Source organism: Amphiprion ocellaris, chromosome 3 (assembly GCF_022539595.1).
Source record: "Amphiprion ocellaris isolate individual 3 ecotype Okinawa chromosome 3, ASM2253959v1, whole genome shotgun sequence".
NCBI classification, from domain to species: Eukaryota; Metazoa; Chordata; class Actinopteri; family Pomacentridae; genus Amphiprion; species Amphiprion ocellaris.
Window position 1 is genome coordinate 16,525,763 of NC_072768.1, and position 13,853 is coordinate 16,539,615.

At 38.9% G+C, this 13,853-nt stretch overlaps 2 protein-coding genes across 5 annotated transcripts in view; both read right to left on the reverse strand.

Moving 5' to 3' along the window:
• dnm1l (dynamin 1-like) overlaps window positions 1-8,880 on the reverse strand; it is a 12,703-nt gene extending 3,823 nt beyond the window's left edge. The window contains exons 1-16 of one of the 4 annotated variants that reach the window (XM_023267927.3): window positions 8,668-8,880; window positions 6,318-6,462; window positions 5,586-5,615; window positions 4,847-4,893; window positions 4,240-4,311; window positions 4,035-4,121; window positions 3,218-3,380; window positions 2,477-2,597; window positions 2,238-2,369; window positions 1,811-2,017; window positions 1,557-1,677; window positions 1,313-1,468; window positions 1,102-1,191; window positions 916-1,008; window positions 566-619; window positions 243-314 (exon numbers count right to left, since the gene is read on the reverse strand). In XM_023267927.3, the coding sequence (XP_023123695.2) occupies window positions 243-314; window positions 566-619; window positions 916-1,008; window positions 1,102-1,191; window positions 1,313-1,468; window positions 1,557-1,677; window positions 1,811-2,017; window positions 2,238-2,369; window positions 2,477-2,597; window positions 3,218-3,380; window positions 4,035-4,121; window positions 4,240-4,311; window positions 4,847-4,893; window positions 5,586-5,615; window positions 6,318-6,462; window positions 8,668-8,769 (1,692 nt within the window). In that variant the 5' untranslated portion in view covers window positions 8,770-8,880. The remainder of the gene's footprint in view (window positions 1-242; window positions 315-565; window positions 620-915; window positions 1,009-1,101; window positions 1,192-1,312; window positions 1,469-1,556; window positions 1,678-1,810; window positions 2,018-2,237; window positions 2,370-2,476; window positions 2,598-3,217; window positions 3,381-4,034; window positions 4,122-4,239; window positions 4,312-4,846; window positions 4,894-5,585; window positions 5,616-6,317; window positions 6,463-8,667) is intronic. The other 3 variants (XM_023267928.3, XM_023267929.3, XM_023267930.3) reach the window with 3 other exon arrangements.
• A 609-nt stretch (window positions 8,881-9,489) lies between these two features.
• Window positions 9,490-13,545, reverse strand: dnajb9a (DnaJ heat shock protein family (Hsp40) member B9a). The gene is made up of 3 exons (XM_023267925.3): window positions 13,286-13,545; window positions 12,604-12,834; window positions 9,490-11,865 (listed from the first exon to the last, which is right to left on the reverse strand). Exons 2-3 carry the CDS (start codon window positions 12,818-12,820, stop codon window positions 11,429-11,431), a joined length of 654 nt encoding a protein of 217 aa, XP_023123693.2. The 5' UTR covers window positions 12,821-12,834; window positions 13,286-13,545; the 3' UTR covers window positions 9,490-11,428.
• Between the last annotated feature and the right edge of the window lie 308 nt (window positions 13,546-13,853).

Consider the following 13,853-nt stretch of genomic DNA (forward strand, 5'->3'; position numbering starts at 1 on the left):
GTGTTTTTTTTTTCTGTAAGTGTGACCAGCATGCAGAAAAAGGGTTAGATGTACATTACAGAGGGAAGGCCACAGGTCACATCAGTTAGGTTGTAAGAGAGAAAAACTACTCCTCCAACCCACTACATTTGTGGGCCACTGAAGGCACAGAGGGGGTTCTGGCTGATTATAGAGTAATTAAAAAAAGGCCTGGGGGTGGAAAGTGGTCAGATGTAGACAGGCAGTGAGTGTAAGGGACACACCTTGGGGACCTCGCCCTCAAAGGCAGGAGGCTCAGTGGGCGAGAGAGACTGGCCACCTGGGCCTTTAAGGGACTATAGAAAGACATAAGGAAGAAAAGAGTGGACAGAAAACTGGCAGGAGCTCAAGGCAGAGGTGTGGATTAGGTTTACATTCTGTAATGTGGAGAGAATAACTGCTAGATTTAAATATAGAAGACATCTGAAGTTGTCCAACTCTTTGCTGAGAGCAGACTGAATGCGACTGTGCTAGAGACTGATAGAAAATCTGTTAAAACCTGTTACAAGAAAAGACCAGGAGAGTGAATCTCATAGATGGACCTTACCTTGTCTCTGGGAACAGCAGGGGGCAAGTCTCTCATTCTATTGCGTCTTTGCTCCTACAAAAACAAAAGATTGACAAATATACCGTCAAAATTAAGAAGAGGAGCAGAGAAAAGGGTTTCCGTGACTCATAAAACTGCTTCATTAGTTGTTTTAATAAACATTTCACTTATTTGTGCTGTGCTGCCACTGAAATGTGCATTAAGATTAATGCTAAGCGAGGTCACGTCTTTACTATTAAAAACTGTCAGCCTAAGATTATTGGAGAGGATCTAAAAATACTGTATTAAATACATGTATTTTATAAAGAGACATTTATTTGTGTCCATGAAAGCAGTAGATAATCTCTTACTTCTATGTTGTTGTTCATGAGGCCACAGGCATCAGCAAAGTCGGGGTGTTTCGTGTTGATATAGGCCAGCTCAATGGCAACCAGATTATGAACCTGAAAACAAATTCAGAAAATGGATTAATCAGACTTGGGCTGGACTGTAACTTCCCTAAAACTCTGTACTACTCAGTGTGAGCAGGTCCTGACCATTTCATTTGTGACTGGGAGTCTTTTTCTGAGAAGGGAGGTGACAACTTCGACTATGGCATCATGGAGTTTTGGAAACCTCAACAACTCCTGCGATAAAAGACAAACAATCAACGGAATTAGCATTCGAGATCGCAGTGCTGGGTATTTGCACATACCAGTCAGTCATAACTGGAATGTGTATTTTTATTTATGCTGAGGTGTTTCTCACCTGCGTGCTATAGTTACTGCAGTGTTGGATGATCCTCTGCATCTCCTCATGAACCAGCTCCACACAGCGCAGACTGGGCTCCTCCAGACGTTTGATCTGCCGCTTCACCAACAACTCAAATGAAACCTCAGGCACAAATAAAGCAGGCCTCGGGCCCTGTAAAAGGCAATTAAAGTGTGAGTGTTCCCAACGTTAAATGTTAAGCCTATAACATAGATATATAGAATAGATGGCAGAAACCCACTGTTGCATTTCTGATTGCCGTGAGCACATCGATGGTTGTCAGGCCACCCAGAGGATCGACTGATTCTAAAGTGCGACCAAACGTTTCATGGAATATATAGCAGATTCTTGCTCCACCACATCTGAAAATGGAAAAGAGACCAAACTAAAACATACAGGAAGAATCTGTTTTCAGTAGATCATTCAAGAGAGAGCGATGCTAGCACCCCTTAGTGGTATGTTGGAGTACATGTAGTTCAGAGTTGTGTAACTCACAGTTCAGCTGTCTCGATGTATTTGGCCGTGCCCTCTATGGTGTTGCAGTACTCTGCAGCAAACTTGGTGATGAGCTGCAGCAACGTGGCGCTCTTGTCGTCAACAGGTTCACCATAGCTGTTGAGTAAAGACTGGTACTGTGCTGCCAGCACATTGATCCTCGTCTTCAGCTCAGGAAGACAGTCTCTGATGTGGTGCATCAGTAACCTATAATATCAAAGAAATCAGCTTTAAATTTCATTAAAAAACAAAGAAGGAGACTTGTCAAAGACTACATCGGTTATTAACTAAGAGGATTCAGAAGTTACTGTCATATTTCACTTTGTCAGAGTGGATGTAAACCTCAAAAGATTTCATTTATTACACTACAAAACAGTAAACAGATAACATTTAAGATGGAATAAATACATACATTTTGACACCATACCTGTTCAGAGTTCTAGCCAGATATTTGGTTCCATTTCTGTTTGCGAGGGAGGGGTACCTCTTCTGTAGGAAGGCATATTCATCACGGATAGAATCTGCTACTGATTTCTTTTGATTGATATCCAACTGACTCCTAAGAAAATGCAACAAAAAAAATTATGACTGGGTGTGGGTCTTAGAAATTTATGTTTCTATTGTTTTACTGTTTTCCACAATGCAACTTTATCTGAGCATCAATACCTGTTAACTACTCCAATAATGCCCAGTTTGACAGGAATGACTCTGCCCATCAAGACATCCATGGCATCTGTGCCAGCATCCATCAGATCCAGCTTGGTCACCACTGCTAGTGTCCTTCTGCCTAAACACAGACAAACACACATATCTAGTTACAAAAACACTCCTGTGGGAAGAAATGCAAAAAGCGCACAAGTGAGAAAATAAGAATAAGGGTAAATTCTGAGAAAGCAGTATTTTTTTTAGTGTCAGTGGGCAGAAAAATCCGTAATAACCTTTTAGCATATTGTAATTGAAATGGTCTAAGCTGAGACCAGATCTCTGCTCCGCCTCTTGGCTCCATTTTCAGGTTATACAAAATCAAGGTTGTGATGGAAGAATCTAGGCAATCATGAGTCTTTTCAGCCACATCAGATGAGAGTTTCAAGAGTATGAACTCCACAGCTGAAGTAGCCTATAGTGGTAAAAAGGTTTAAACAGCAGACTTTCACTAAGGAGAGTGAGGTTTGAATCCTGTTTCAAGCTAGACTTAAATGCTGAAGTCTATCTTGATTGTATTTTATACATATACCGTGCTCCCCTGGCAGGAGGGGCTCAGGACAGAAGGGGGAAAACTGCAGGAAGAGGGCTGTATTTTCACATTTTTTGCCTGGTCCAAGGTTAAATTGGAAAAGGGAGGATTCTGTCAACTGCCACTTTAAAAGGAAAAAACAACAAACGCAAAGGAAGAGCAAACAAGGGTACCATCAAGGTCAACCTCACGCGCCACCTTGAGTGCCTCTGAGGTTGCCATGTCTGTGTTGGCAGCAGTCACAGCCAGGATGATGGAGTTGGGATTGGAGATGTACTTCAGAATCAGTTCTCTGATCTGGATCTCTATGTCTTTGGGCTGGTCTCCCACTGGTACCTGTTTTAAAAAATAAACATGGAGTTCAAACTATTACAGGGTTTTACTTTTTTCAAAAACATTTTAAGTGGCTAAATCAGTCAAAAAAATCATGTAAAACTAGGCAGGGACAACAAGGCCTATAATCATATAATTATTAACTACATGCATTTATTAACATTTGCCACATTTAAGGTATATACAACAAGATTTTTTAGTACTGTGATTAGTCAATTAACATGACCCAGACCCAGGCAAGTGGCAGAAAATGGACAGGTAGATTTAACTATTAAAATTATTTAAAGCTGCTCTGGCACAATATGGGTCAATTAGCTTCCTATCTTGTTTCTATGGATAACAATGATAGCAATAAAGTTTTAAACAGCCCTCTATAACCACAGTATATCATTGCAGTTTACAGATGTATAACATCTGCTTGCATTCCCGCTGCAGAAGTTAAAAGTAGTCTGACTGAATACAGTAGGCAACAAGAAATATTCAAGAACTTTGTAAATGAAATGTTTGAACGGTCTTTTGAAGGAGCTGAACTGGGTGCTTTATTTGGACTGTTAAAGATCTGCAGATACACTGCATAAATTTCATTAGCAGAATTATTTAGTTGTCATAGAACGCACAGGTTGGGACATGGGAAAGCATAAGGGAAACCTATGTTACCTTTGTAATGCCAGGAAGGTCCACTAATGTGAGGTTCACAACATGTGGGGAGAAGATTTTCAGGTGAATGGGTTCATCACTAATACCCTGGAATAAAACAATAATGTCAGGTTGCTGCTGACAGTTAAGCATGATCCACTTCCTCCACGGAGGAACTTTTTTTACTACCTTTCATGTTCTGTATTAATAAGTGCACTTAGCATACCTTGTTATTGCCAGAAATTCTTTCTGTTTCTGTTTCGATTTCTTGTCTGATCTCCTCAAAGTCTGTGTATATCTGAAACAATAGTTTGACCACACATGTTAAGGATGGTATTGACAAGCAACATCAGTGCAAGAATCAGTTCTTGAAATTCAAACAATAAGAGCAACAGGGAGGGACAAAAAAATGAAAATGACAGAGAGAGTTTACAAAGAAATACTGAGAAAATGCTGTTTACTGTCATGAGGCTATCAGGACATCATAAAGGTTTCTTTGTTCAAAGATGAAGAACTACTGTAAAAGGAGCACAGAAACAGAATTCAACCTTGGAGGACATTTACCCTACAGCCATATAAATATTTTTAGCAGCTGACAGGGTGTGTGCCCGATCTCATTACAGGTTGTAGATGTTGTTTATGTAAACATGACACCAGTATATAAAATGTCCTCCTGTTGCAAATCCATAATTATGAATCAGAACATTGGTATATCACAATTACCAGAGTTTATCAAATATTCAGGTGTTTCGATACACAGAACAGCAGTGGTGAAAACCTCAAATGAAAGTATTGTTTTCTGGCAAGCAACAAGAACAGGGTGAACGCTCTACCTTGTTTTTGGTGTGTAAGAATTTGCCCCATTCCTCTCCATCGATGCCTGTGGAAAAGCAAAGTGGACGACAGATGTTATAGTTACAGATTATGTGACAGATGTGGCCTTGGGAACAATGTTACTATGCTTATCATCCCTATGATAATGTCTCAAGGGAGGACTTTTGTTTCTTGGCAAAGATGGGATGGAAAAAATTTTCAGAGAAAACATCCACAGCTGAAGAACTTTGGCCAAAAAAAAACGAACGAAGCAAAATAATCATTGGAGCAACCGGTGCTTTCGCACAACAGTATTGGGAGCAAATTATAGGCAAAAGCAAAAAATTAAAGAAAGAACAAAAAACTTGCATTTTGGGAAGCAGAGAACAAAGAAATCTTTAAAGAACAAATGAATGATTTTAGCTGCAACAATCAACATTATAACATAACAAGGTTGGAGTCTGTTAGTGATCTAGACGAAGCTAATGACTTTTAAAATGGAAAACTAAGCACAAGACAATCATTTTTTAACAGCAATAACCTAATTCTCATTTTCTAACTTCAACTGACAGAGACCAGCCTACATAGAGGGAAGGACATGTGCTGAATACATGAAGCCACGCGGTTTGGCAGCTTCAGAAAAGCTACACAAATACAAGGCAGGATGAGGTAGAATGGGCAAAAAAGAAGAGTGGGGGTGGCGGGTGGGGGTTATGTAATATACAAATACAATAAGACAAAGAACAAGGAAAAGGAGACCTCTGTAAAGGCGCCCATTTCTCTTGGATTCTGTGGTTAAAGAGAGATGACAGGAGACAAAAGGGTTAGCCTGGCTATCTGCAGCTCCTGCATGAGACTGCAGCAGTGCAGAGTCACAGTGAGGCCATTCCCAGAGGACGGCATTAAATACATGCAGGATCTTGGCACATTTCAGTCCCCTGTTCTTTTCACTAAGAACTAAATGCTGATGCTGATTCTGAGTCAAAAAAGTTATGCACTTATTTGGTAAAGGTGAAGCACACTGCAGAACCCCAACTGCTGAAATGATATTAGTTTTCCAACTGTCTGTCTGAATCATGCACTCACTGCAACATCCTCATACATTTAGATGACTAACTCTAGTGTGGAAGTGCACTAGCTGTTCCACTCAGGGCTACTATTACTGATACGGTTTCTGCAAAATCACCAAACCACGTCAAATTTATCAATTACTATTTGAAAAAATGGGTTCAATATCAAGATTATTTATTTAAGTTATATGTTTGTGTCTGGTGTTGGCCAGTATATTATAATTAGATGTTTTAAAACGCCACAACAATAGCAGCAAAAATCAGGTCCTGCCCCAGCTGTTATGCATTATAGCATATTGCACATACATGTAAAATATTGATGATTCAATTGTTTAATTTGCAGGACAATATTAACATTTACCAACCTCATGACAAGCAAACCACAATACACAAACAGAGGATAAGGAAAACGTGATGATACCGTTCTCTTCGTTGGCTTTTCTGCTGTCATCTGGGTCGATGTGTACGAGCTGCAGGATGAGGGGTCGACGCGTGACGATGCCAGTGCCGCGTGGCAAAATGTCTCTGCCAACCAGGCTCTCTAAAACAGAGCTCTTCCCACTGCTCTGTAGACGACAACAACAACAACAGCAACATCATAAACTAAACCACTAAATGTGGAGGCTGAAGTATGCATGAGTCATTTATTGACCGCAGAAATCGGGCAGATACACACAAAACACTAGACTGACTTTGGTTTTATTTATTCAAGTCTTTAAGGCCATTTCCACTGAAAAAACTTTTTCAGAGACTATTGAGTCTTCAACTACATTTGAATAGAGGAGTTGATCTAAATTTAGCTTCTCAGTCACCATTAGGACTTCCCACTAAGTCATTGTTCAGGGAGTTGTCCGTAGGAATGCTCTAGGAGCTAATAGTGCATGTTTGGCATTATTCGCATGTTGAACACGCCTTTAATTTGTGTACAGCATTTAATCACACAATAGGTAAGCACCGTATGCCATTAGGACCAATATTACGGGTAAGTTTCACATTATATGCAAAGATGTTTGAGGTAGTCGTCTCTAATTAGGCCTGATGAACTGAAATACCTCATTCAGTTTACCTGGCTCACAGATTCCTCTTAAATTATTTCAGTAAAATGAGTTTAGGGCTAAATTGGTGGCACAGCAGTAAATCTAGTGTTACTTTGACTGATATAGATGGCTCTAATGATGGCTACAACACATTGCAGAAAACCAATTATTAATGCTTGCCACCTAGTTTTGGTTAGAGCTGCCCCTAATTGGAGGTTTTGGTCGATCTTAACCTTTGCAGAACGCTAACAAGGGCAAAGCTCCCAAATGAGGCCTTTAAATCGTCCTTTAGCTTGCTTTATCTCTGATGTCTGCCAAAAGGGCTGAGACAGTCACATCCCATAAGCCAACCAGTGAAACGAAACGTGATAGAGAAAATCTGCCACTTTAAACCTATTAGGCTCTTGTACACAAGGCAGTGACGTGGACACAGTGAAACTGTATTAGAGAAGAATAATGCAGACTCACCTCAACTTTATGGTCATTAATAGTTTGTAGGGCTGCTGAATTGTACAGTGTTACAATACTTCGAGAAATGTAATAGCCTTTTCACCCTTTTTAGTGGTGTAAAGTATATTTACTCAGGTACAGTACTTACGTAGAATATAAGGATAACTGTATTTAAGTATTTCCATTGTCTACTACTTGTAGTCCTACTGCGCTGCAATTCAGAAGCAAACACTTCATTACATGTATTTGATAACAAATATTACTAGTTATTTGTATATCTAGATCAATAACAAAACCACTAAATATAATACACTGGGATAATAAATTGGGATTACCAATTGTTGAAAAGTCCAGCAGTGACACCTTAGCATCTGATTAAGATAAAACTTTATTGATACCCATGAGGATATCTACAAATGACTCAGCAGTAAATAAGGTCATTAAAATCAGCTTCGCCTTTACCACTTGTAACTATAGAGTGATTAACACATGAATGTGTCAATAATTATTATCCAATCCTTTCTATATTTGGTATGTTAAGTATATTTTGAGGCTAATATCTTTGTACTTTTACTTAAGCAATGATTTGAATGCAGGACTTTTGCTCGCTACCAAGTATTTCTACACAGTAGTATTGTTACTTTCAGTTAAGTACAAAATCTGAGTACATTTTCCATCACTGAACCCCTTTATGTTGACAATTGTAGACTAATTATCACTTATAATACATTAAAATCTTTCTGAAACAGTGTCAGCAAAAACAAAATATTGCAACTTGTGATTGTAGGACTTACTGCTGGGCTTTTCAAATGCATTACACTGCATTTAGTCAAAGTCAGATGCTCTATAAAATGACAGCTTAAGTGCAATTTATATTGTGTGTTTTCAATTTTAAGACACATGTTTTCCATAAAGAATACCAATATATGGTCAGAGGAAACTGTTTATGCAAATCTGATGAACTTGAAGAAAACTGCACTTCATTTTATGTTTAGGAGACTGAACAGAAGGCTGAAACATGTGGACAAATGTCCCTGTCAACTGTCACTGCCAAACACTGAGTCTAAACGTGAGACCACATATGGCTAATGCTAACTTAGTTGCGTTGGTAGTTAACTAAAAAAAGGCCCAACAAAGGCATGAAGTCAGTCGAGACAGTTGTGAGTACTGCACCAGCACGAAATTGAAAGAAAAGGTGTGGTGAAGACAATAGCAGCAGTCAAAACAATAAGTTGTCGCAGGCTAACTAACTTGCTAGCCTTAAAGCAAAGTGACGTTTCTCACCTGGGTTCCAACAACAACTATCTGCGGCAGTTGGATAATATCTGCGCCGACTGTGTTGAAAACATCCTGCAGTTTGTTTATGACAGGTATAAGCGCCTCCATTAGCTCCGATACGAATCCCGACCTGTCAAAAAGACAACTTTCTGAACGTTCCCAACACACGGGTACAAAGTCATTCAATGTCCCTCAGCTAAAGCTACTGGCGTCTCTTTGGATCTGCCAACAACTGCGCACACGACCGCTCACAGTTGCATCCTGGGAGTTGGAGTTGAGTAGGTTACGGCTCAAAAGTACTTTGTTCGGAGTTCAAATTTGGTCGAACTACATTTCCTACAGGTGACATAGTGTGTGTATTCCACCAATGAAAAGAAAGATAATTATTACTTTTTCCTCAAGGCAACGGTAACTAAGGCGAACACCAAAATATTTATGCGACGCCCATCAATATATACCATGTTCGTGATACAACCGGTATGACCACAGCTATTTTATACGCATTTCTACCCTCTGGAAAATTAACTGACTGTACTGAACACTTCTCAGACAAATGTTTTCTCTCTTTTTTTCTATGATTCTGACTTAACACATAGCTTTTGGATCACCAAAGTTGTGTTTAAGCCAAGCAAAACACTGTTATGCTCATGCAGTCCATGATAACGCTATTTGCTGCTGCCTATCTTGGCCAGGACACCCATGAAAAAGAGATTCTTGATCTAAAAGGGATTTCTCCTGGCTAAATAAAATAAATAAATAAATAAAGTGTTTAATATGTCAGGCGTTTGGCACACTGAAATGAGCACACAGGAAAGAAAAACGACCCAGTGTTGTTGCTACATTTTATTTACAAAACTGAAAGTGCTTTTGGTCATTTTACAACAACATCAATATATAAATATTGCACAGCACAGTGTCAAATTGAACTACTTTAGTGGAATGAGAGAACAGATGATATGTCAGGGAAAGTGTTTCATCTACTACAGCATTAGAACCAACCAGATTAAGAAAATATGCCAAGAATTGATGTATTTATGCATATATACAGTATTTCTTTAACACTGAGGTACTGCAGTATACCTACACTGAAAAAATATATGCAGCATTTCATAATGATTTTTTTTAAAAATACAAAGCCTTGTAAAATGAGTCAATAAACCTCTAATGTGTACTGCAGAAAGCTTACATTCTGACCGATCCTCTGCGAGTTACTTTACACATAGCACATTCTTTGTAGTTTGTCTGACACCAAAAGCTAATACCTTTGAGGATTTTTGGTTAGATTTCTCACGTGATTGTAAATTCAGCTTTAATACTCCCCATCTACAAACTCAAAAGAAGACGTGTTACTCAGAATTCAGAAACGACATTTTTTTAAAATAAAGGTGGCCTCAATCTAATGTCGTCTGCCACTATAAAGTATACAGAATAATGAAAATACCTCCAGTAAAACAGGACCTTAAATTAGAAATAACTTAACTGCAGTAACAAAAAAACACTTCATATAAGATTGTATGACATTTTGCAGCCTATTTCAGCTATGGAGATGCAATCTAACACATCAGATGTTAAAACAAAAGAAGGCAACTAACAGAGCTGTACAGGCTACACACTATGTGATCAAACTACAAAATATGTAGTAGGCTAATGCCCTGAAAATCGTAGTAAAGTACAGATTGATCATGCCAATAAACAGCTGCAAAATACAGTGCAATTTAATGCTACTAGTTCTGCAATACCTATGTGAAACCTATATCATTTTCACTGATTGTTGTTGAGGCTTTTTTAGAGTGGAGTGGGTTATTTTCGAGGCTGTAGTGTTTGATGCTTTTCTGTTGTGTTGTGCAGCATTGTAAGACGTACCTACAATTTTATCAATACAACAAAATATTCGGTTAAAAATTGCAACAGAGTTGGAAAAACATCAGTTTAAGAAAACAGAACATTACCAGCTTCACAATTAATTATATTAACTGCAGTGCTGTTGCGATAGCGTTCAGCCAAACCTGTTAATATCGAGGCTACTTCAAATAAAATGTAAGCCACAAACATTTCTCCATTGCCACTTTCCTACTAATATTTACACATATTTAAAATTGCTCTACAGTTGCACTGAAGATGATTTAACCACAAATGCTACAATACATAACATTTAACAAAGTCACTAAAAGTGTAGCGTGTAAGAACATTTCAAGAAGATGTAGGTAACTAAAACCAACATGTGGAGGGTCACAGGTTTTTGTTGACACTGCTGTCTATTTCACAACCATAAGCAGAACTCCACAGGCTGCTATTGTTTCTGCCTATAGTGGTGACTTCAGGCTCACAATAGCAGAGCCTATACAAAGAAACTAAAAACTGTACAAAAAAGCGGTAGGAGAACTAGTGGTGATCTGACATATGCATTGCTGTGCCATATTGAGCAAGACATCTTTATTTTTCACCATCAAATTTTCAGAAGGTGCTTAAAAAAAACACTGACAAAATACTCCCTAACAGCTTACTTAAACTCTTATCAAAACTACTACAATCATAAACAAATTCATGAGCATACACAGTGAATATCTTGAAAAAAAGATAGCTTATTTGAATTCAGAACTAAACTACGTAAACTGTGTACTCAGTGCTTGTCATTCTGTGACTGTCAGCTCTCAACGTCGCTGTTCAAATTTCACAGCATCAAAACTAATGGGCTTTCTGCTACTTAATCAGTAAAACAATATCCTCTTAAGGCAATTTTAAGTTAAAAATCATTTTGCTTCGCATCTTAAGATGCAGTGCAGTCTGTGTATGTGGTTACCATATTTCCTCTGCGCTGTGTTACCGTTCTACAGTGTTGCTTTGATGCACTATGAAACCTGTTTTCAGTCTGTTTGCCATGTCTGTCAAAGGTAAACATTCTCTCCATGTCATCAAACATATCATCAAAGATACCTGCTCCAAAACCGCCTTGGAAGTGTCTCTTATGTCTGCTGTGGGACTCCTTGTGGGACCTGGAGTGTTCATCAAAGTGTCGTCGGTGACGGGCATGCCTGTTCTGGCTGTAGATGTCAAAGTCCTTAAATATGTCATCAAAGTTGAAGCTGAAAGGCTGATGGGTACCCTGTCTTTGTCTGCCTTTCGTCTCCCCAGTGAAGTATTCAGAGGTGTCACCAAACCTGTCATACTCTCGTCTTCTGGTCTCATCTGACAAAGTTTCATAAGCTGCACACAACAAAGAAAAACAGGGTTCAGTCAGAGTGGAAGAAGTTGAATATCCAGTCAATGTTAAAAAAAAGCTATATTTGACAAAGTCTTAAGGCAATGGTATGCAAAATCATTCAAAGGCCTGAAAAGATAGCAGTCTGTACTAGTGATAGACACTTCATCAATAGCATAATGCAAAGTGACATTAAAGCACATGATGAAAACGCAAAGTTTGACTGCACAAACAACCCCAACCTTTTTGTCTACCTGACTCAAAACAGCCCATCTTATCCCTTGATATTCCACCAGGGAAGGCTATGGCTGGGTGTTGCCTTTGTGAGACTGGCTTCACAGTCTATAAACACCCACAATCATGTATCCCTCACCTCTACCTAGCTTTGTGACCCTAATTGCAGTTCCGGATTTAACTTGTTTTTTTTTTTTTTTTTAACTTTGTATCAGGTGAGCTGATGTCTTTACCATTATTTACTTTTATTTAGATTTGTAAAGGTATGTATTTGTGCGTTTTTCATTGCTGTGTTAACGTTTTTGCCAAATGTGCCTTTGTTCTCCTGGTCTTCATTAAAAATAGGTAATTAAAAACATCAAATATCATCAATATCAAGTGAAACTATCTATTTTCATATATTTGCAAGCAAAGGGAAGGGCTAACGCCACCATTAACAAGCTTTCACCACGTGCTGTAAAGTACATGAATTCACACAATATCTTTCTCCCAAAATAAATTGACTGTACCTTCTGCAATTTCCCTGAATCTCACTTCAGCATCCGGGCTCTTGTTCTTATCTGGGTGATATTTCATTGCAAGCCTGTGGAAAGCCTTCTTTATCTGGCGCTCAGTAGCCCCTTTCGGCACTCCCAGGATATCATAGTAGTCTTTCTTGGCCAGTATAAGCTCTGTTATCATGAGGACACACACTGCAAACGTTGCCACAGACTGTGCAGTTGCCATAGCTCCAGTGTCCCCTTTATTCAAGAGAGAAAATGATCAGTAGGTGATGACTGCACAATGAACAAGCTGCATACATAACAGAAAATGTGAATAGTTTTAATTCCCATCACCTCTAGTAAATAGCAAGTATCGTAAATACAACTGACATACAGAAACTCTGTTTACTAGCCTTGATGACACTGAATCAGATTCTAAGCTAACTGTCATAGCCCAGTGACTGCGGCTGAATTGCTTCATTTCTGTTGCGTATGAGCTGACGAAGTGAAATAACTGAACACCATAATAACTTTTTCATTAACCCAAATTTGGCAACTTAAATTCTATTCGTTAGAAAAAAACCTCGTAATAGTCAGTGCTACTGTATCATAGCGCTGTCATACATCAATGCGCCTAACGTTAGCTAACGTCGGCTAACACAAGCTACTGCCCTCACAGTCTCTTCTCATTCAGCCTCACTCCACCTACCTTTTAGGGGACACGAGCGCTACTTTCTTTTAAAGCCTATAAATGGTTTAACCAACACCGAACATGGTGGTTTGGTTGTTAGCTTTTTGTATTATTTAGTAGAGCGGTTGAGAACGAGATAATTTCCATTTCTTCTTCTCTTGGTTACCAGGTAAGAAGAGGTTTTTCTGCCCTCTGTCGGTCGATGTTGTTAATATTTCCTCTTCTACTGTCTGACAGTGACCCTGATATCGTGACTCTTGCAGACTACAGCGTTTACTTATTAGTATAGTAACTATTATAATACACAAATATTGTTATAGAGTTTCAAGGACGCATTGTTAACTGTTTAGTAAACATATAACAGTAAGTTGACGTCTCACGTATATGGCGCTCCATTTTATATGAGTGTGTCCCGTCTGATCAAAGAAGGGTGGAGACGAATTCTTCAGATTTAGAGTCGACTCCGCCCGCCACAATGAAGTTCGGCGTACGCCGGAGTTTATTTAAAATGATTCTCTGCAACGGTTAAAGGTGGGGAGAATGTCCTCAACCAATCAACAGATTCCATTTTAAGGGCCAAGTGACA